Here is a 20,875-nt window from a genome sequence, read left to right as displayed (position 1 = left end):
CATAGTGTATATGGACCACATCTTCCTTATCCATTCGTCCATTGAAGGGCATCTTGGTTCTTTCCATAGTTTGGCGACCGTGGCCATTGCTGCTATAAACATTGGGGTACAGATGGCCCTTCTTTTCTACATCTGTATCTTTGGGGTAAATACCCAGGAGTGCAATTGCAGGGTCATAGGGAAGTTCTATTTTAAATTTCTTGAGGAATCTCCACACTGTTCTCCAAAGAGGCTGCACCAACTTGCATTCCCACCAACAGTGGAAGAGGGTTCCCCTTTCTCCACATCCCCTCCAACACATGTTGTTTCCTGTTTTGTTAATTTTGGCCATTCTAACTGGTGTAAGGTGATATCTCAATGTGGTTTTATTTATTTTTTTAAGATATTTATTTATTTATTTGACAGACAGAAATCACAAGTAGGCAGAGAGGCAGGCAGAGAGAGAGGAGGAAACAGGCTCCCCGCTGAGCAGAGAGCCCGAAGCGGGGCTCGATCCCAGAACCCTGGGATCATGACCTCAGCTGAAGGCAGAGGCTTAACCCACTGAGCCACCCAGGTGCCCCTCAATGTGGTTTTTATTTGAATCTCCCTAATAGCTAGTGATGATGAACACTTTTACACATGTCTGATAGCCATTTGTATGTCTTCATTGGAGAAGTGTCTGTTCATATCTTCTGCCCATTTTTTGATATGATTATCTGTTTTGTGTGTGTTGAGTTTGAGGAGTTCTTTATAGATCCTGGATATCAACCTTTTTTTTTTTGTCTATACTGTCATTTGCAAATATCTTCTCCCATTCCGTGGGTTGCCTCTTTGTTTTCTTGACTGTTTCCTTTGCTGTGTAGAAGCTTTTGATTTTGATGAAGTCCCAGAAGTTGCCTTTTGAAGGAAGGGCTTTAAGGGAACAAGTGGCTGCTGCATTTAACCATAATTACAGTAAGTGTTGACTATAAGGGCTCTCAGTGAATGGACTTCCTTTCACTGCATTGGAGAGGTTGTAGAAAGTGAAAAACAACCTCAGGGCTTTAAATTCTCAGTTCAAGTTGCAGTCAGAAAACAAGAAAAATTTCATGATGACTTTGAAGGAATCTATTTCTTGTAGATTCAGGACAGATGTGGATGAAAAATCAGCCCACAAATTTAATGTGACAGGACTAAAATGTAAGTTGAATTCATACAGTTGCCAAGTCTGTTATGTGAAAGTTAACATGCCTCTTGAAAAACAGAGATCCTGAGACTTAGAATGTTTACATTTGGATGGAAGCTAAGACCTGAGCTACAAATCTCTCTAAGCCTCCCTTGGCAGCAGAAGCAATCCCTCTCCTATTTGAGAATATTAGCTTTTCTTCACTTAGAGTCTCTGTAATAACTTCACTTAAGGCAATTATCTTACAGGGGTATGTCTATTTTCCTTAAGGTCCACCTGTACAACATTCATTGCCTTTAGACCCAAAATTGGAGTCAGATCTCAGCATGTCCCATCAGGACAAGTCAAATCTGGACTGAGAAGTTACTGTTGGTACTCCAAGAGAATAGCAAGTTTTGTGCTCATTTATAACGACAAAAACCTGGAGGATATGTGTGGGGATTGATTACAAAACTTTTAGACTAAGAAGGATGGATGTAAGTTTGGATTGGCTCAAACTTGTCAATACTTATATACTTAGAAGATTTACTTAGCTGTAATATTTTTAGTATCTGAGAATGGTTTTAACAGTTCCCTTGGTAGGTAAACTGAAATCTTGACCCAAAATAAGGCCTATATTCAATGAGACTGAGATGCCAGAATCTTCTTGGCATGCTATAGAGGAAGAAATCCAAAGGCTTATAAGGTTGCTGAAGTTGATTTCTCTTATGTAACCTGCCTATTATGCACCTTTACCATATCCTCCCAAAAGGTCCAGATGGCACTTTCTTGAGAAATACGTCAATGAAGGGAACATTAGCGTCTTTGGTAACTGTTCTCTGTAGGCTAAAGATGATGGTAGTAGATACTGCCATTAAAATTATGGGATTCTTATGGGATTCCAGAATGATAGAAGACATGGTATATAATTGCCAGAAATGAAGTCTCCTGGTCAAAATCAGTGCTCATCAATACCATAGATAAATGGTATTTTGGTTTGCTGCCCAAGGTCGAAGCCCATATTATAATGGGCTCATTTTGTCTAGGACTCACACCACAGTTATTTACCTACTTACTGAATATATAATTAGAATTACCACAATGAATAGCAAGAATTAAAGTGACTATCTGAAAATTTTGACCCACATGGATTTTCTGTGGTGATTATTATTTCCATTGAGGTTAAATAGATAGGATATCTACTAAATTGTTGCTAGAGGTTTTTTTTAAGATTTTATTTATTTATTTGACAGAGAGAAATCACAAGTAGACAGAGAGGCAGGCAGAGAGAGAGGAGGAAGCAGGCTCCCTGCTGAGCAGAGAGTCCGATGCAGGACTCCATCCCAGGACTCTGAGATCATGACCTGAGCCGAAGGCAGCGGCTTAACCCACTGAGCCACCCAGGCGCCCCAGTTGCTAGAGTTTTTTATAGGAAAGCTCTAACTATGGGGCCAGAAACAGTTGAGACACCTTAATGGAGAATCTTAGCTTCTTATCTAGTTTCCAGACTTAAGCCAATTTACACACCTAGAATTCTTTGATGTAGAGTAAGAAGCTGGCTCTCTTGAAGAAGAATCCTACAAGACTGCCTCAAGCAAATACAGTAGATCTTACTCCCAAGTGTTCCTCAAAATACCTGTAGCCATTTACTAGAGTGAAATATATTGGAAGGAAGGAGATATTCCAGACTTTCTGAGATTACCAGACACTGACTCCAAGTTAATACTAATCCCTAGAATCTCAAAATGCCCAGTGGACTACTGGTTAAAAGTAGAGTTTATAGATATCAAGTGATAAATAGTATTTTGGTCCCCCAATTAATCTGTGACCTTAGCTATGTTCATTTCTGGTTCCTGAATGTATAATTGGAATAGACATAGTCAGCAACTAACAGCATCCTTACAAATTGGGGCCTGAAGTCTATCACGGTAGGAAGGACCAAATAGAAACTCCTGAACCTTCTCTGTCTGCCAGAATGGAAAATACAACTACATACATACATACATACAATCATACATGAATACATAGATAAATAAAACAAAAACAGAACAATTCCACAGAAATTAGATATAAAAATACATGGGTGATGTGAAGGATTCAGAAAAAGTACCTGATCACATTCTTGTCTGATTCTGCTCTTTTGCCTATGCAGAAGGTAAAATGTTTGTAAAAAATTGTTTTAACATTTAAAAAAATGTTTGTAGGTTACTATGACTCCATTTGCAGTTGTTACTCACCATGCGGAATCTTTATTGAACCACATTGACACAGCCCCCTCATTCACAACTATTGGGTTGTCAAATACTATTTTCTCCAGAGGACTTTACAAGGACAGACAGAAGTCTGACTTCACCTGTCAGCACTATACTTTTATGCCTCACCATAGCACTAAAGCAGCCCTCTTTCTTTCTATTATAATCTACTATGTAGACATCCCACAGAACATCAGATCTACTACCTCGATGATTTCCATCATGGTAATTGGACCTGCTGAGCATGAAGAAGCTTTAGATGCCTTGGTATAACCCATATGTGTCTGAGGGAAAAAGATAAAAGCCATGTAGTATCAGGGCTTACCATCTTTGTAACAGTTTTAGCAGTCTAGTAGTCTGAAGCATAACAGAATATCTCAAAATACGAGGCAAATGTGCCACATGTCACCAAGAGGCACAATGCTTATTGGACCTTATTGGACCTATTTTAAGAACAACTTTACTCTCATGTGCTGCTCTTACACATTAATTGAGCTGTCAGTTGCAAGAGTTAAGTCCCAGAGCAAGAAAAGTCTTTGTAGACTTTGTAGGCTGCAAAAACTCTTCTTTGCCTTGTACCTTATTACCTAGATGATCTGACGGTATTTGAAGAGTATGGGGCAAATTAAAATGTTATGGCAAGTTGCAGTAGAAGAATTACAGGGTAGATTCCTTGACTTTTAGAACAAAATCATGCCCTCTACTAATGTTGACTATTCTCCTTTGAGAAATAGCTCCCGTGTGTGATTATACTATGACAAAAACCATTTGCTTATTATCTGTATACTTTTCTGAATGTATGTTGTATTTTTTCAAAAGAATTCCTTTTTAAAACCTCTATGGAAATGAAGGTCCAAATATAGCAAAAACAATTATAAGAAGAACAAGTTGAGAAGGATATCCCTCATTTTTAAATGGTTTATTTATTTAAAGAGAGAAAATAAGCAGAGGAAGAGGGAGAAAATCCACTGAGCATGGAGCCAGTCATGGGATTTAATCCCATGACCCTGAGATCATGACCTGAGCTGAAATCAAGACCTAGATGCTTAACCAACTGAGCCCTGATTTCCCTCTTTTTTTTTTTTTTAGAAATAAAGTTATATTAACAATATTTGGCCTGGCCTCAGATTTATGAGTATGTGAGGATTTAGTGCGTAGCACAGGTAGCAAATAATTCAGTGATAAGAGACTAATCAATAAATGCTAAGTTGGGACAATTGGGAAAAAATTAAAATTAGATTAGAGCCTCAATAATGTGCAAAAATATGTCCTATCTAATCAAAGACCTGAATGTGGAAAACAAAACTATAAAAGTTTTAGAACACATATAGAGTATAGAGGATGACTTTTGACCTTGGTATAGGTAATATTTCTTAGGGAATACCTCTAGTAAGCATAAACCATTCAAGAACTAATCGATATATTTGGCTACCTCAAAATTAGAAAATTGATCTAGTTAAACTCACCAAAAGTTAAATGAAAAAAGAAGAGATTAAACTGAGAAAGAGTATTTGCTATATAGATAACAGAATGATCATTATCAAAAATTTACAAATTGGAGCACCTGGATGGCTCAGTTGGTTACGCGACTGCCTTTGGCTCAGGTCATGATCCTGGAGTCCTGGGATGGAGTCCCGCATCAGACTCCCTGCTGGGCAGGGAGTCTGCTTCTCCCACTGACCTCTCTCCTCTCATGCTCTCTCTCTCTCAAAAACATTTACAAATTGATAAGAAATAGACAACTCTTCACAACAGAAGAAAGGAAAAGGACATAAAAAAGCCTTCCATACAGGGCGCCTGGGTGGTTCAGTGGGTTAAAGCCTCTGCCTTCAGCTCAGGTCATGATCCCAGGGTCCTGGGATGGAGCCCTGTATCAGGCTCTCTGTTCACTGGGGAGCCTGCTTCCTCCTCTTTCTCTGCCTGCCTCTCTGCCTACTTGTGATCCCTCTCTGTCAAGTAAATAAATAAAATCTTTTTTAAAAAAAAAAGCCAAAGACACAGATGTCGTGAAAAGAAGGGCCATCTGTACCCCAATGTTTATAGCAGCAATGGCCACAGTCGCCAAACTATGGAAAGAACCAAGATGCCCTTCAACGGATGAATGGATAAGGAAGATGTGGTCCATATACACTATGGAGTATTATGCCTCCATCAGAAAGGATGAATACCCAACTTTTGTAGCAATATGGACGGGACTGGAAGAGATTATGCTGAGTGAAATAAGTCAAGCAGAGAGAGTCAATTATCATATGGTTTCACTTATTTGTGGAGCATAACAAATAGCATGGAGGACAAGGGGCGTTAGAGAGGAGTAGGGAATTTGGGTAAATTGGAAGGGGAGGTGAACAATGAGAGACTATGGACTCTGAAAAACAGTCTGAGGGGTTTGAAGTGGCGGGGGGGTGGGAGGTTGGGGTACCAGGTGGTGGGTATTATAGAGGGCACGGCTTGCATGGAGCACTGGGTGTGGTGAAAAAATAATGAATAATGTTTTTCTGAAAATAAATAAATTGAAAAAAAAAGCCTTCCATAGATGAGGAAACATAAATACAAAGTAAATATATGAAAATATATTTAATCTCAATAATTTTCAGGGAAATGCAAGTTAAAATAACTAGATACTATTTTTAACCTATCAGATTGGAAAAAATCATGAACTGTAATAATATCAAGTATTGGCATGATAGGGAGAAATGATATTCTCATTCAATAATGGTGAGAAGTATAGGTATTTTGTGGAACAATTTGGCAATAACAACTAAAGCTGAAGATGTTCATAGTAAGGATGCCTGTGTGGCTCAGTTGGTTGGGCATCTGCCTTCGGCTCAGGTCATGTTCCTGGAGTCTTAGGACTGAGTCCCGCATCAGACTCCCTGCTCAGCTGGGACCCTGCTTCTCCCTCTGCCTGCTGTTCCCTCTGCTTGTGCTCTCCCTTTCTCTCTCTCTCTCTGACAAGTAAATGATATCCTATATGCCGGCTAACTGAACATGATAAAAATGAACACTTTTAATTACTTACCCACAGAAATGTTCATACATGTATGCAAGGAATGTGTATAAGTATATTCACTGCAGCATTATTTTAGTATCTGAACACTAGAAGTAATCTAAATGCCCATCAGTAAAGGGACTTTAAAAAAGTTTACAGTGTTTTTTATGGACATTGGGGAGGGTAAGTGCTATGGTGAGTGCTGGGAAGTGTGTAAACCTGGCGATTCATAGACCTGTACCCTTGGGACTAATAATACATTATATGTTTATTAAAAATTTTTTTAAAAAATTACAGTGTTTTGAGGGTACCTGGGTGGCTCAGTTGATGAAGAAGACAACTCTTGATTTCCACTCAGGTCGTGATCTCAGGGTTCTAGGACAATGCTGCATCTGGGCAGGGAGTCTGTTTAAGAATTCTCTCCCTCTCCCTCTGCTCCTCCCTCTCAAATAAATAAATAAATCTAAAAAAATTTTTTTAATTACAGAACAAGCAGCAAAAAAGGAATAAAATATATCTCTTCACATATATGAGTTGATCTCAATGTTGAGTAAACAAAAGGAACTTTATGAAGTACATATGTACTATGATATCAATTATATGTTTTTAAAGTACATACCCAAAATAGTAACAATCATCATTTCTGGGTGTTGGGAACACGTGTTAGGTTTATCATTTTCTCTATTTTTCTGTTAAAATGTTTCTCAGAAATGATGCAAAAAAGAGCAAGTTGGGAGTGGTTAAGTGCCCTACTCATGTCTAATTGGATAAGAATTGAGCATTATACATTGGCTTTAGCAATCAAGTCAGTAACTATTGTTAAGCATCTATTAAGTGCAGGGCATTTACACATGTCACAGGATGGGGAAGTAGAGGATAAGCCTAAAGGCAAGATATAGCTTTCCTGATTTTTTACTCAGCAGCTTTATTTACATAATGATGGTACCAGTGGTGATGATAAAAGCTTCACCAAACTGTATTCCTTTACATAAAAATCTCAAATCTCCTGTATCAACTAACTGCTAACTTTCTGCTTAGGTAGGGTTTTTGGATCGGCAGAGGACATTGGTCTTGCTGGAAACATTCTATGACCAAAGTTCAAAAACGCTTAGAAGTTTGCTGCGAAACCCAAGACAATGTAAGTGCCATTCAGAAGGAGATGCTCAAGCTAGAATGACATAGTATACTCACCTGATAAAAGTCATTGTATTCCCATGGAATCCCTTCACAAGACATCTCCCTTAGATCATGGTAGTTAATCTAACTGTTCATTCCCCACAAGAGTCACTCTTCATCACAACTAGATGTCTTTTTCACTATAGTCCAATACTAAAAGTGGTCAAGTTAGAACTCAATTTTAAGTTCATTCAAATGAAGAGGTGCTCGAGTGGCAATCTGAATGTTTTGGAAATTAAGTTGGTAATGGTAATTCCAGTTTTAATGTCCAACTCAGAATTCTAAAATTTCTGAGAAAAATGTTTCCTTCTCCCAAGCATTTTTACTTGTCTGGCTTTACTGAAATTACACAGTAAAGAATCTTCTTTACATTACTACCAAAATAAGTAGGATTATGGGTTTTGTTTTTATTTTTATTTATTTTTTCTTTTGAGAGGGAGGAAGGGGGCGGGGCTGAGGGAGAGGAGAAGAGAGATAAGCAGGCTCCATATCCAGCACAGAGCCTAATGTGGCACTTGATCTCAAAACTCTGAGATCATGACCTGAGCCAAAATCTAGAGCCAGATGTTTAAACAACTAGGCCAAGCAGGTGCCCATTTTTATGTTTTGAAGAGAAAGTCTTTGAATGGATGGGTTTTCCCAAAAATGTCAATATTTTAGTTCTCTGTGAAAATAGTTGGATACTTAAAAATCTGGGGGTGATATAGAGTAGTCTTGGACACCAGAATTGCTTTGTTTTTGTTGTTGTTTTATTGTTTGAGTGGATTCTGGTAAATTCCATCCAATCTTTCCCTAGAATTCTGAAACAGGTGTTCACATAAGTTGGGAGGAAAAGAATTGAGGAATAAAGAAGAAAGAAACGGAGAGAATAAGGAAGGGGGGTTAAAATGAATATCAGGAAAGCATAGCCCAGTGAGTGACAGAGACTTGCTTTTATTTTGATACTGTAGATACTGAAAAAAGTATTTGAGGTGGAAGACATGTGTCCTCTTCCTCATTCCTATACTAGGCTTATCGTTGGAGGACCAAAAGTAGTGGTTAAATTCTACTGTTTTGACAGTCTAAGCAACTCTCCAACTAGAAAAGGAAGAATCATGCTTATTTCCAAAGCTACACCTTTTAGGAAGGGATAATTTCTAACTTACAGTAGTGAGCATCTTTTATGTTGCCTAGAATATCTTTTTGCTTTTATTGTGTTGTAGCGAAAGGTAACTGTTATTTATTTAAATCAATAGGCCCATGTTACAATTATGATGATCTATACTGTTTTGCATTAATTTACTAGTTCTGATTCTTCATTCTAACATCAATTATTTAAGGAAAAAATTTTTTTTCTGCATTAGGGCCATTCATTGAATTTGAAGAGATGGACTTGTCTGAGTTCTGGGGAGACATGGATAATCAGAAACATATTTATGAAGACTTTGACAAAGTTCTCTTAGAGATGAATGCATTACTTTCTGAAAATCATGCCAGCAAAACACAAAGAAAATCATTTGAAACTCCAGAAGATCAACAGAAACATGATGAAAACAGTGAGTCAACACTGCCAGAACAGCAGAGAAGGATGACTGCAGAACAAGAACCAAGCAGAATTTCAACTGAAGGACAAGAACAAGACGGAGAGACAAGTAGAGAAAAAAAATTGTACAGAAAATCAGTAACAGAACAAGAAACCCATACGGGGTCAACTCCAGAACAAGGATCAAGTAGAGAGTTAATAATAGAACAAAAACCACACGGTGACTCAGTAATAGAACAAGGGCCACCAGAACGAGTGTCAGAACAAGGAGTCAACATGGAATCAGCTACAGAACGAGGACTCCACAGAGAATCAGTATCAGCACAAGGGCAAGACGAAGGGTCAACCTCAGAACGAGGATCACACAGCGAGTCAGTAGCAGGGCAAGGATCACACAAAGGGTCAACTGCAGAACAAGAACCACCCAGAGGGGGAATTCCAGAAAAACAACAGGGTTCAGCTTTACAATCAGAAAGAGGGAGTACCTTTAGAGACAGTAATATATCTAGGGAGACTACTTCCTATGAGCACACTAAAATCTCCCCACAGAAAGAGAGGACTCAGGAGAAAATATATGAAGGACTGTTTGTGAATCCTGAACTGCAAGAGGAAGTCCCGACATCAAGAAGAAGATATCGTCTGTCAGGTAATAACTCAGTTCACCTGTGACATCAGCTCCATGTTTTGTGGAGTGATTGTTAAAAGTCTTTTCAGAAAATACCCATTTCAGTTAGGATCCCTTCTGGCATGCCAGATCATTCAGACCTTAAATATGTTGCTCTGCAACATGTGTCTAGGCCTTGAACAATCAATTAAATGCAAACCAGAATGTTTCTATTGTCAATTTACCTAGAATTCCTTTTGCACAGGAAGCCCATTCATAAGGAAGCCATCTGTGATGTTACATATGAAAAATTTCACTAGACTCCTAAAAAGGCAGAAGAAACCTGATCGGTTTCGGTTTTCAATTTTTTTTTTAAGACTTTATTTATTTATGTGAGAGAGAGACAGAGAGAAGGCAGGAAGAGGAACAGAGGGACAGGGACAAGCAAACTCTGTGCTGAGCACAGAGCCTGATGCAGGGCCCAATCCCAGGACCCTGAGATCATGACTTGAGCCAAAAACAAGAATCAGTCTCTCAACTGACTGAGCCACCTGGGGGCCCCAGAAGCCCTTTCATTTTAAGTATCATGTCTCGTATTAGAGCTGCTTTTTTTTTTTTTTTAAGATTTTATTTGTTTATTTGACAGAGAGGTCATCATTAGGCAGAGAGGCAGGCGGGAGGCTGGCGGGGAAGCAGGCTCCCTGCTGAACAGAGGGCCTGATGTGGGGCTCAGTCCCAGGACCCTGAGATCATGACCTAGGCTGAAGGCAGAGGCTTAACTCTGAGCCACCCAGGCACCCCTAGAAGCTGCTTTTTAAAATGTCTTTAACTTCAACTATAACATGGATCTTGCATTTTTCAGTTATATAAGATGTATGTTCTAGAAGAGTTTCTGAAAGTTATATTTAAGACAGAAAACTCCTGCATTTCAAATATTTATTCTGCAGAAGACTTTTCCTTTGAATGGCCTATGCCAATGTATGCCTTTTTGTTGAAAAATTCTAACTTCTTAGAGAGCCAGTCTCAATACCACTTAGACCTCAGTTAAGCATAAATGTCTTTAATTTAGTTTAACTTAATTTGGGGGGGGGAGGTGCCTATAGCAACTTTATTTTATCAGAGAAACCAGGCTGTAAGAAATCCACCAGGTCACCAAGTAATTTCCCTGGTGAGAGGAACCAGAGACAACATTCCTGCCTATGGTCCCTGCTGTTGTGAGATTCACACGGAGAGAGAAGGAGGGTGGATGGTGGCGAGCAGGTCCTTTCTTTCAACCACAGTACTTAACACTCAACCGCTGAATGTGTTTCGCAGAAAAGAATGTGCAGTGAAATAGGGCAGAGGCGTGTGTGGCGGGTATCTGAAACTCTGTGGCTCAAAACCAGACTCCTGCTCATCCTCTAACCTCAGCTGTTCCGAAAGAGTTTACATGTACAGGAAAAACATAGCCCCCAAACCCTGTCAATCATGCCATTGCAACATTCCAGAAGCTTGATCTGCTCAGTCCCAAAGAAAATCCTTATTCAAAACTCCTAAGTCATGCTCTAGATTCTACATTATCAGTAACTAACTGGAAACATCTCATTTTTCAGCATTATGTTTGGTTCTCCATAAAATAGGGCTGTTAATTTTTGGCTCTCCTTACATACTAGCTAGAAAAATTGTGACATTCTATTCAATCAGATATTACTAGTAAGGACTTAATTTTGTTAAGTGTAACAGTGATCCAAAATGACAGTGTCTAGGGATTCCTGGATGGCTCAGATGGTTAAGCCTCTGCCTTCAGCTCAGGTCATGATCTCCAAGTACTGGGATCGAGCCCCACACCAGGCTGCCAGCTCAGTGGGGAGTCTGCTTCTCCCTCTCCCTAGGCCTCTACCCCTGCTCATGGGCTCGGTCTCTCTCCCTCTCTCCAATAAATAAATAAAATCTTTAAAACAAGCAAACAAACAAAATGACAGTGTCTAAAAAAATAAAACCAAAACAAAATAGAAATGTCTAAACGATGTAAGAGTTTCTTTCCTTCTGATATAAAAGTTAAAACTAATATGATAGCTCAGTCCCCTGAAATCAGCAGAGGCTCAAGTTCTATCTTGTGTCTCCTCTAACCACATAGTCCTGGATGGCTCACTACTGCATCCAGATTCAGAGCAGATGGTAAGGAGAAGGGGCACCTGAGTGGCTCAGTCAGTTAAGTGTCTACCTTTGGCTAAGGTCATGATCTCATGGTCCTGGGATCGAGCCCCGCTTTGAGCTTGTTGCTCAGCAGGGGAGTCTGCTTCTCCCTCTTCCTCTGCCTGCTGCTCTGCCTACTTGTGCTCTCTCTCTCTCTCTGTCTGTCAAATAAAGAAATAAAATCTTTAAAAAAAAAAAAAAAAGAGGGTAAGGAGGAAGGAGAAGAGATAGGCATTACATGACTTGCCCACACATCACATTGGTCAGAATTCAGGCATTTGGTGACATCTAGCTGTGACAGAGTTTAGGAAATGTAGCCCTCATGCTGAGTGGTCATATTTGGGTACAACAAATAGCTTTCATCATAGAGCTGCTCTCAACAAGTAAAGTTATTAAGTGATATCTTTGTGGTTGAATGTGACATAACATAGATGGGAAATAACCTGACAGAATGTTTTTGGTGTTCTGTATGCAAAGCATATTTCTCATTCATTAATTTAGGACTGTATCATAGAGTATGTAATATCCAATTTATAGCAGTTTTCTTTTTTTCTTTCAAGTTTTTATTTAAATTCCAGTTCATTATAGCCACTTTCTTTTGTACCTCTTAGAAACTATGAAAAAGGAAAATCAGAAAGATCCATCCTGTCATAAATCCCAAGAAATAGAAGGAAAGTCATGGTCAGGTGACTCCTCATTTAATCCCCCTTTCATTTATACTTTAGAACAAAGTATGGAAGTGAAATTAAATTGTCTATGTTATGGAATGTATATTTTGTAGGTGAACTTTCAACTTGTAACTGGAAGATGAATAATATCAAATGTGAAGATGAGGAACAGGCACATTTACTCCTCAGTGACTCCAGGTTCACAGGTACGGGTTAGCAACCAAACTAGGAAACCAGACGGCAGTCCAACTGATGAATTTAATTTACTGTGGTGCCCCATGATAAAGACTGGACTTAGCGAAGACACAATGGCAGGGTGATCTTTGCACTATTTTGTCCCTGAGCTGATGGATCTAAACATATACAAGATGAATGTTTTTGGTGGTAGTGTACCTGTAGGCATGTGCTTTTCTGCTTTAAAATGTATGCATTAGGATACAATTTGTTTTTACCGTCACGTGGTCCTATAACTGTTTTGAAGCTATGATCCAAGTACACAAAGGGAATCGGGTCTCGGATATTAGAACTCAATAGAAATCATTCCAGCGATTCCTCTCCCTGGTAGTTTCATAACTCAATATGTGAGACTCATTCGAATCTATCTTGTTTTTGAAGACTTATAAAGAAAGATCAGCTTAACAGAGAGAACAAAGAGTAGCTTTTAGCTCTGAGATAAACCATGTATTTAACAATGATTGTTCCAACAAGAGCTCATATTTTACTGCAATGCTCTTTTTTTTTTTCAATTTATTTTCAGAAAAACAGTATTCATTATTTTTTCACCACACCCAGTGCTCCATGCAAGCCGTGCCCTCTATAATTACTGCAATGCTCTTTTATCATTTTACCTTTCATCAACAAGTAGTAGAACTACTTATATTTGGATTATTTTCTTACTATCTGCAAATTTTTTCTCATTTAAGCCTGGGTCAAATAACAAACTTTCTATCCTCAAAATACTTTGGTAAAAATACACGGCATTGGTCAAGCTCTTGTGGCCTGCTAGTTCATGTTCTTCTTCTCTTGGTCTTACTTCTTTGTTTCAGTTTTGCTTTACCATTTTGAAAAACTGCACATGTGATTATTTTTAGATCAAGTCAGATCTCATATGGAAGGCATGAGGGCATGAATGATTGAATCGGTGAATAAATCAAACATAAGTCTCTGGGCTGATATTTTGTGAAATATGCTTTGTATTATAAGATTGAGCTTCGAGATAAATATATTAGTCAATACTCTTTGGGGGAGAGGTTGCAGTAGTATCTATAGAATTATTTAACTGTCAAATCCAGACCACAGCTGGCTTCAGGCACAAATGAATACAAGGGCTCAATAATAGCAATGAGACACTGACTCCACCTCTCAGCCCTGTTCCTCTCTATGTAACTTTCAGTTTCAGGTCATTTTCTCCATGTTGTGGTAGACATGTCCATAAGGGTGTTGCTAAGTCTATATCTTATGTTCAGGAATCAGAATACTAAAAGAGTGATTGGTCCCCAGTAGTTCCCCCAAAAGTTCTGGGGCTCATTCTCATTACGTATAGGGGATTACATTGCTGTCCTATGGAAATCACTAGCCAGACCTATATCACATGGTCTTGTAACAAAGGTGGGGGATGCTCAGTGCCACCGGATTCATCTAAATCTATAAGGAACTTATCAAACTCGCTACCCACCCCCTGCAAATAACCCAGTTAAAAAATGGGCAGAAGACATGAATAGACATTGCTCCAAAGAAGACATACAGATGGCTAACAGAGACAGGAAAAGATGCTCAACGTCACTCCTCATCAGGGAAATACAAATCAAAACTACAGTGAAATACCACGACACACCTGTCAGAATGGCTACAATTTTTTTCCCAATTTATTTATTTTCAGAAAAACAGTATTCATTATTTTTTCACCACACCCAGTGCTCCATGCAAGCTGTGCCCTCTATAATACCCACCACCTGGTACCCCAACCTCCCACCCCCCCGCCACTTCAAACCCCTCAGACTGTTTTTCAGAGTCCATAGTCTCTCATGGTTCAATTAACAACACAGGACATACCAGGTGTTGATGAGGACACAGGGAAAGGGGAACCTTCTTACACTGTTGGTGGGAATGCAAACTGGTACAGCCACTGTGGAGAATAGTATGGAGGCCCCTCAAAGAGTTAAAAATAGAACTACCCTACCATCTGGACACTGCACTACTGGGTATTTACTCAAAAAATTCAACAATACTAATTCAAAGGGATACATGCACCTCGACGTTTATAGCAGCATTAACAACAATAGCCAAATTATAGGAACAGCCCAAATGTCCATCGACTGATGAATTGATAAGGAAAATGTTGTGTAAGGGTGTAGGGTATCTGGGTGTAGTGTAGGGGTGCCTGGGTGTCTCAGTCGGTTAAGTGTCCTGAGATAGAACCCCATATCTGGCCCCCTGCTCAGTGGGGAGTCTGCCTGTCTCTGCCTCTCCCACTGCCCCTCCCCCAACTTGAGTTCCTGCCCTCTCTCAAATAAATAAGGTCTCTTTAAAAAAAGGGAAAGAGGGGGCATCTGGGTGGTTCAGTGCGTCAAAACCGCTGTCTTCGGCTCAGGTCATGATCCCAGGCTCCTGGGATCGAGCCCCACATCGGGCTTTCTGCTCAGCGGGGAGCCTGCTTCCCTGCCTCCCTCTCTGCCTGCCTCTCTCTGCCTACTTGTGATCTCTGTCAAATAAATAAAATCTTTTTTTAAAAAAAGAGGTGTTAATATATATATATATATATACACATAATTACATGTAATATATACATATAATATATAAAATTACATATAATATTCATTAAATATAATGTATTACATAAATATATATATATTACAAAGATATATACACTATATATAACAGAATATTACTCCATCATAAAAAAGGATGAAATCTGTCCTTTGCAACAAAGTGAATGGAGCTAATATATATTACGCTAAGTGAAGTAAGTCAGAGAAAGACTAATATATGATTTCACTCATATGTGGAATTCAAGAAACAAAATAAACAAAGGAGAACAAATGAGAAAGAGAGAGAGGAACAGACTCTCAATTATAGAGAACAAACTGATGGTTACCAGAGCAGAGATGGGGGTGGTTAACAGGTGATGGGGGTTAAAGAGGGCACTTGTGATGAGCACAGGGTGATGTATGGAAGTACTGAATCACTATATTGTACACCTGAAACTATTATCACACTGTATCTTAACGAACTGGAATTTAAATAAAAACTTGAAACATTAAAAAAAAAAACTACCGTAAAGAATAAGATGACAAATTAGATCTCATCAAATAAAACTTTTGTTTATTAAAACATATCATTAAAGAAGTATGTATATAAACCACAGATATGGAAGAAATACTTGGACTATTTGTAAAATTTGTATCTGACAAAGGACTGGTATCCAGGAAATATTAAGATCTTCAACAACTCAAAAAAATATAAACAATATAGTATAAATTAGTAGAACAAGTTAATAGATGCTTCGCAAATAAAACATGTAAGAATGAGCAATGAACACATGAAGAAGTGTGCAATGTCATTAGTCATCATGAAAAACAGACTAACATTATGATGAGAAACCACTACATATGACCCGAATGGCTAAAATGAAAAAGACTGACAACACTGACTCTTGGCAAGGTGGAGAAACTGGAAGTTTTCAGGATTGTTGGTGGGAGTTTAAAATGTTACAGTTACTTCAGAAAATATCTGTGTGTTTATTGTAAAACCAAACACATATTTACCCATGATCCAGAATTTCCAACTCTGGTTATTTATCCGATAGAGTTAAAAGCATGTTTACAACGACAAGAGCAAAACATATGTAAGAATATGTAAACCAGGTATATCCATAATAGCCTGAACTTTCTGGAAACATTCCAGGTATCTATCAGTATGAGAATAAATTAAAAATTGTGATATATTTATAAATGGAATATTACTCAGCAATAAAAACTATTGATACATGTGAAATGAAAATAAAAATATAAGCTGACAGTGGGGGAAAGATGTTTTCCTGATGAAGGGAGCATGGGTTTCTGACAGGAAAAGAGTAGCAGATGTTTATTACAATAAGTATCTGTGTATTTTCCTCTAAGCTTTAATAAATTGTCCACTTTACTGTTTGTTGTATGTTTCCTGCTTTATAGACCTACACTCAATTATCAGAAATATTCAGTCTTACAAGGACATAAAAGGTAGAAGTGCTTTCAATGGAGTTTCCTTAAATCTGCTCCAGTTTGTGCAACTTCTGGAGACATTTGTTGGTGAAGATACCTCCTTGAGTGTCAGTGAGACCCTCACATCCTTTTTTAAGAGAGGCTATGTTGAAACAAAAGAAGAGAAAATAAGTGGCTTAGAACAGGTGAGTAATATTATTTATCAATAAAACAGGTGGGGTCATATTATTAGTAAATCTCTCAACCTCAGTGACTCCTAATGTGGTCCTTTAAAAATTTATAACCAAGATGGGGCGCCTGGGTGTCTCAGTGGGTTAAGCCGCTGCCTTCGGCTGGGGTCATGATCTCAGGGTCCTGGGATCGAGTCCCGAGTGGGGCTCTCTGCTCAGCGGGGAGCCTGCTTCCCTTCCTCTCTCTCTGCCTGCCTCTCTGCTTACTTGTGATCTCTCTCTGTCAAATGAATAAATAAAATCTTTAAAAAAAAATTTATAACCAAGAGGTCCTTGGTGGCTCAGCTGGTTGAGCATCTGACTCTTGATTTCAACTCGGGTCTTGACGTCAGGGTCGTGCATTCAAGCCCTGCATTGTGCTCCACAAGGGGCATGAAGTCTACTTAAAAAAGAAATAAAGTTTCTTTAAAAAAAAAAAAGTTTATGATCAAGCTAATTGCTTTATTTCAATGAGCATAGCCATTAAGTATTTAATTTTATGGTCAAATGTTCCAAGATCACACTGCAGAGAATTCATTCCCCTAATAATAACATGATCGCTGGTGGCAGGAGATCTTTTATTGCACAATTTTCTGTTTCCTCCTCTGAAGCTTGAAGAGCAGATTCTAAGGAGCAGATATGTGTATGTGCAAAAAATGCATTGGCATGCACACTGCTGTGTGAACTCATTTACTAATGCACATACCTGGGAGCACAATTATGATTTGTACGTGTATTTTCTATTCATGTGAATCCAGGTGATAAGAACTTCCTACCTCGTTGAGTGATAGATAGGTGCATACACATTAGCTGATATAAACAACTTATGTGCCCTTTTATGAAATATGTAGCTTACATTCACCAGGCACATTCACTCATCTCAGCAGCCTTATGGGTCTTCTCAACCTAATTCTAGAGTTTATATCCCTATTGCCTCCTCAGTTGCAATTCCCTCATTTAACCAAATGCTATATATTCACTTTCTTTTAGCAATTAAATCTATCTGTATGGGACGCCTGGGTGGCTCAGTTGGTTAAGCAGCTGCCTTCGGCTCAGGTCATGATCCCAGCGTCCTGGGATCGAGTCCCACATCGGGCTCCTTGCTCAGCAGGGAGCCTGCTTCTCCCTCTGCCTCTGCCTGCCATTCTGTCTGCCTGTGCTCTCTCTCCCTCTCTGACAAATAAATAAAAAATCTTTTAAAAAAATAAATAAATAAATAAATCTATCTGTATAATAATTTAGTTACTATCTGACTGATATAATTAATCTGGTAAAAAAAATCTGAAAGGTAAGTAAAATCAATGTCAAGTTAGATCAATGCTAAATTATAAATCATAAATTATAAAAAATAATTTTTGAACATAGTCATTTTTCATTGTTTGAACACTGCCTTCACTCTGCATATCCCACCAAGAAGGCAGGTAGAGCATGCGATATGTTTATCACATTCCTGAATGACCAGCAAGGGAGTGGAGAGGAATGAATCAAAGTTTCTTAAGGAGTGTAGCCCCTTTCCTAAGTTAATGTGCTTTAGTCCAATGCAGAGAATGCCTGTTTTTTGTTTTATTGGGTTTTGTGTTTTTGTTCTAGGAATGAAACAGAGAAACGGTATCTAGAGGATTCAAATTAAATGCTTTACATTTGCTTTTGGCTCAGGTTATGATTTCAGGCTCCTGGGATCGAGCCCTGCTTGATCAGGGATCAGGATCCCTGTTGGATGGGGGAGTCTGCTTCTTCCTCTCCCTCAACCCTCCTCACGTTCTCTCCTCTCTCAAATAAATAAAATCTTCTAAAAAAAATTAAATGCTTCAATTTCCCATTACTATCATGCTTAGTCCCAGCTTTTTTTATAAAGCTGTTTTTAGAAATAGTGCAGCACTTTTGAGGGAATAACCATGGGATGGCAGCTTGCACAATGGATAGTGTGTCCTGTGCTTTGTTAACCTGTTTCTTTTTTTTCTTTAATTAACATACAATGTATTATTTGCCCCAGGGGTACAGGTCTGTGAATCATCAGGCTTACACATTTCACAGCAGTCATCACAGCACATACCCTCCCCAATGTCTACAACCGGGCACCCTATCCCTAGCACCCCACCCCCCAGCAACCCTATTTGTTCTGTGAGATTAAGAGTCTCTTATGGTTTGTCTCCCTCCCTATCTCATCTTGTTTCATTTTTTCCCTTCCTATCTCCCACGACCCCCCACCCTGCCTCTGATAATTGTCTTTCTCTGATTGATTTCATCCAGCATAATACCTTCTAGTTCCAGCCATGTCATTGCAAATGGCAAGATTTTATTTCTTTTGATGGCTGCATAGTATTCCGTTGTATATATATATACCACATCTTCTTTATCCATTCATCTATTGATGGACATCTAGGTTCTTTCCATAGTTGTGGACATTGCTGTTACCCTGTTTCTATTCTAGGCTAGACAAAATGCTTCCAGAGCCCGACGGCAACTTCTCCTAGAAGCTGTGTTTCAGAAGTGGGACAATGATGGCTCAGGCTTCCTGGATCTGAAGGAAGTTGATGAAGTCTTGTACACATACAAGGAGGGTATGGAAAAAGAATCTATGAAGAAAGGTAAAAATAAGGATTTTCTTATTAAAGCTGTGGGAACAACTTGCTTCAAATTCTCCAGTACTATGACATATACAGTTAAAACTCTGGTTCTGAAACCACAAGACACCACTTCACACCTATTAGTATGGCTATCCTTATTTTTCAGCCTTATTGAGATATAATTAACATAGAACATTGTGTAAGTTTAAGGTGTACAGTGTGTTGACTTGATACATTTATATACTGCAAAATGATTACCGCCGTGGCATTAACACCTCTGTCACTTCACGATTACCATTTCTTTTTTGTACTGAGAACGTTTAAGATGTACTCTCTTAGGAGAGACAAGATGGCGGGGAAGTAGGAGGAGGCACCCTTTCAACCTGTACCCTAAAGTGGGCTGATTACCTTCCAAAGAACCCGATCACCCACGAAATCAGCCTGAGATCAGAATTATACACATCTGGATCTCTACCAGGCAGAAGACACTAGTGGGCAGGTAAAGCGGAGTGGGAAAGTTAGACTGATATCGGAAGATAAACAAAAGGGGGAGGGAGCCACCAGAGGTGACCCATTGGAAAGTAATATCCCAATATGAGAGTGCCCTGCGTCTGGGGACCAGCATTAACTCCGGAGTCTGGTAGAAAGCACTCAAAAAGAGCAAAGGATCACTGGGGGGAAATTGCAGGAATCGGGGTGTTAGGGTCAGGGGCTTAAGTCCCCAGACCCAGGACAGCCACCCCTGGTGCAGAGCCAGAGAGAGTGTGGCAGAGAAACCAGGTATTGGTCCCTGAACCACCAGCGTGCCCGAGAGCGTGTGGGGCCCAGCTCCCGTAAGGGGCTGGGAGCCTCGCCAGCCAACAGAAGCACAGCCTTTTTGCAGTCCCCACGCGAGTGCCCTGCCGTGCCATCAGAGTCCGAGTCATGCCCCGTGCCCTCCCCTGAGAGAGGTGCGCACAGGCACCAGCCCAGTGCTCTCTCAGATGGGGAAAGACCAGGCACTCCCAGACTGAGCCAGCGGGAAAATCTCAGTGTGTGATCGCTACTTGAAACTTCTCTGGCAGTCTGGAGCTGCCCAGACAGCCGCTGCTGCCATGGTTTTGGGTCAAGGCGAGAGAGAAAAACAAAAGTGAACAAATATAAAAACCTCCAGAGAACAAAAGCCTGAAAAAAACAGTTTCCTCAGAGCCCACCCCCTTGAGGGGGGTGAGAGGACTTAACTCAGAGAACATCATTGACTGAAAACCCACGTGGCAGGCCCCTCCCCCAGAAAACCAACCCGTAAAGGAAGAAAAAAAAAAAAAAAAAGATGACAAGAGAACAACAACCACTACTTCATAGGACAATTTTTTTTTTTTTTGGTAAGAAATTCTAACATTTTATTTTTT

General features: G+C 39.4%; 1 protein-coding gene across 1 annotated transcript in view; it reads left to right on the top strand.

The window, feature by feature from the left end:
- EFCAB5 (EF-hand calcium binding domain 5) overlaps window positions 1-20,875 on the top strand; it is a 175,546-nt gene that overhangs the window by 105,843 nt on the left and 48,828 nt on the right. Inside the window, exons 12-17 of the mRNA XM_044248235.1 lie at window positions 7,406-7,505; window positions 8,887-9,711; window positions 12,456-12,530; window positions 12,626-12,718; window positions 16,682-16,896; window positions 19,352-19,508. Coding sequence (XP_044104170.1) covers window positions 7,406-7,505; window positions 8,887-9,711; window positions 12,456-12,530; window positions 12,626-12,718; window positions 16,682-16,896; window positions 19,352-19,508 — 1,465 coding nt within the window. The remainder of the gene's footprint in view (window positions 1-7,405; window positions 7,506-8,886; window positions 9,712-12,455; window positions 12,531-12,625; window positions 12,719-16,681; window positions 16,897-19,351; window positions 19,509-20,875) is intronic.

This window comes from Neovison vison, chromosome 5, assembly GCF_020171115.1.
Source record: "Neovison vison isolate M4711 chromosome 5, ASM_NN_V1, whole genome shotgun sequence".
In the NCBI taxonomy this organism is placed as follows: Eukaryota; Metazoa; Chordata; class Mammalia; order Carnivora; family Mustelidae; genus Neogale; species Neogale vison.
Note: the sequence above shows the minus strand (reverse complement) of the source record. Positions and strands in the feature narration are given on the sequence as shown.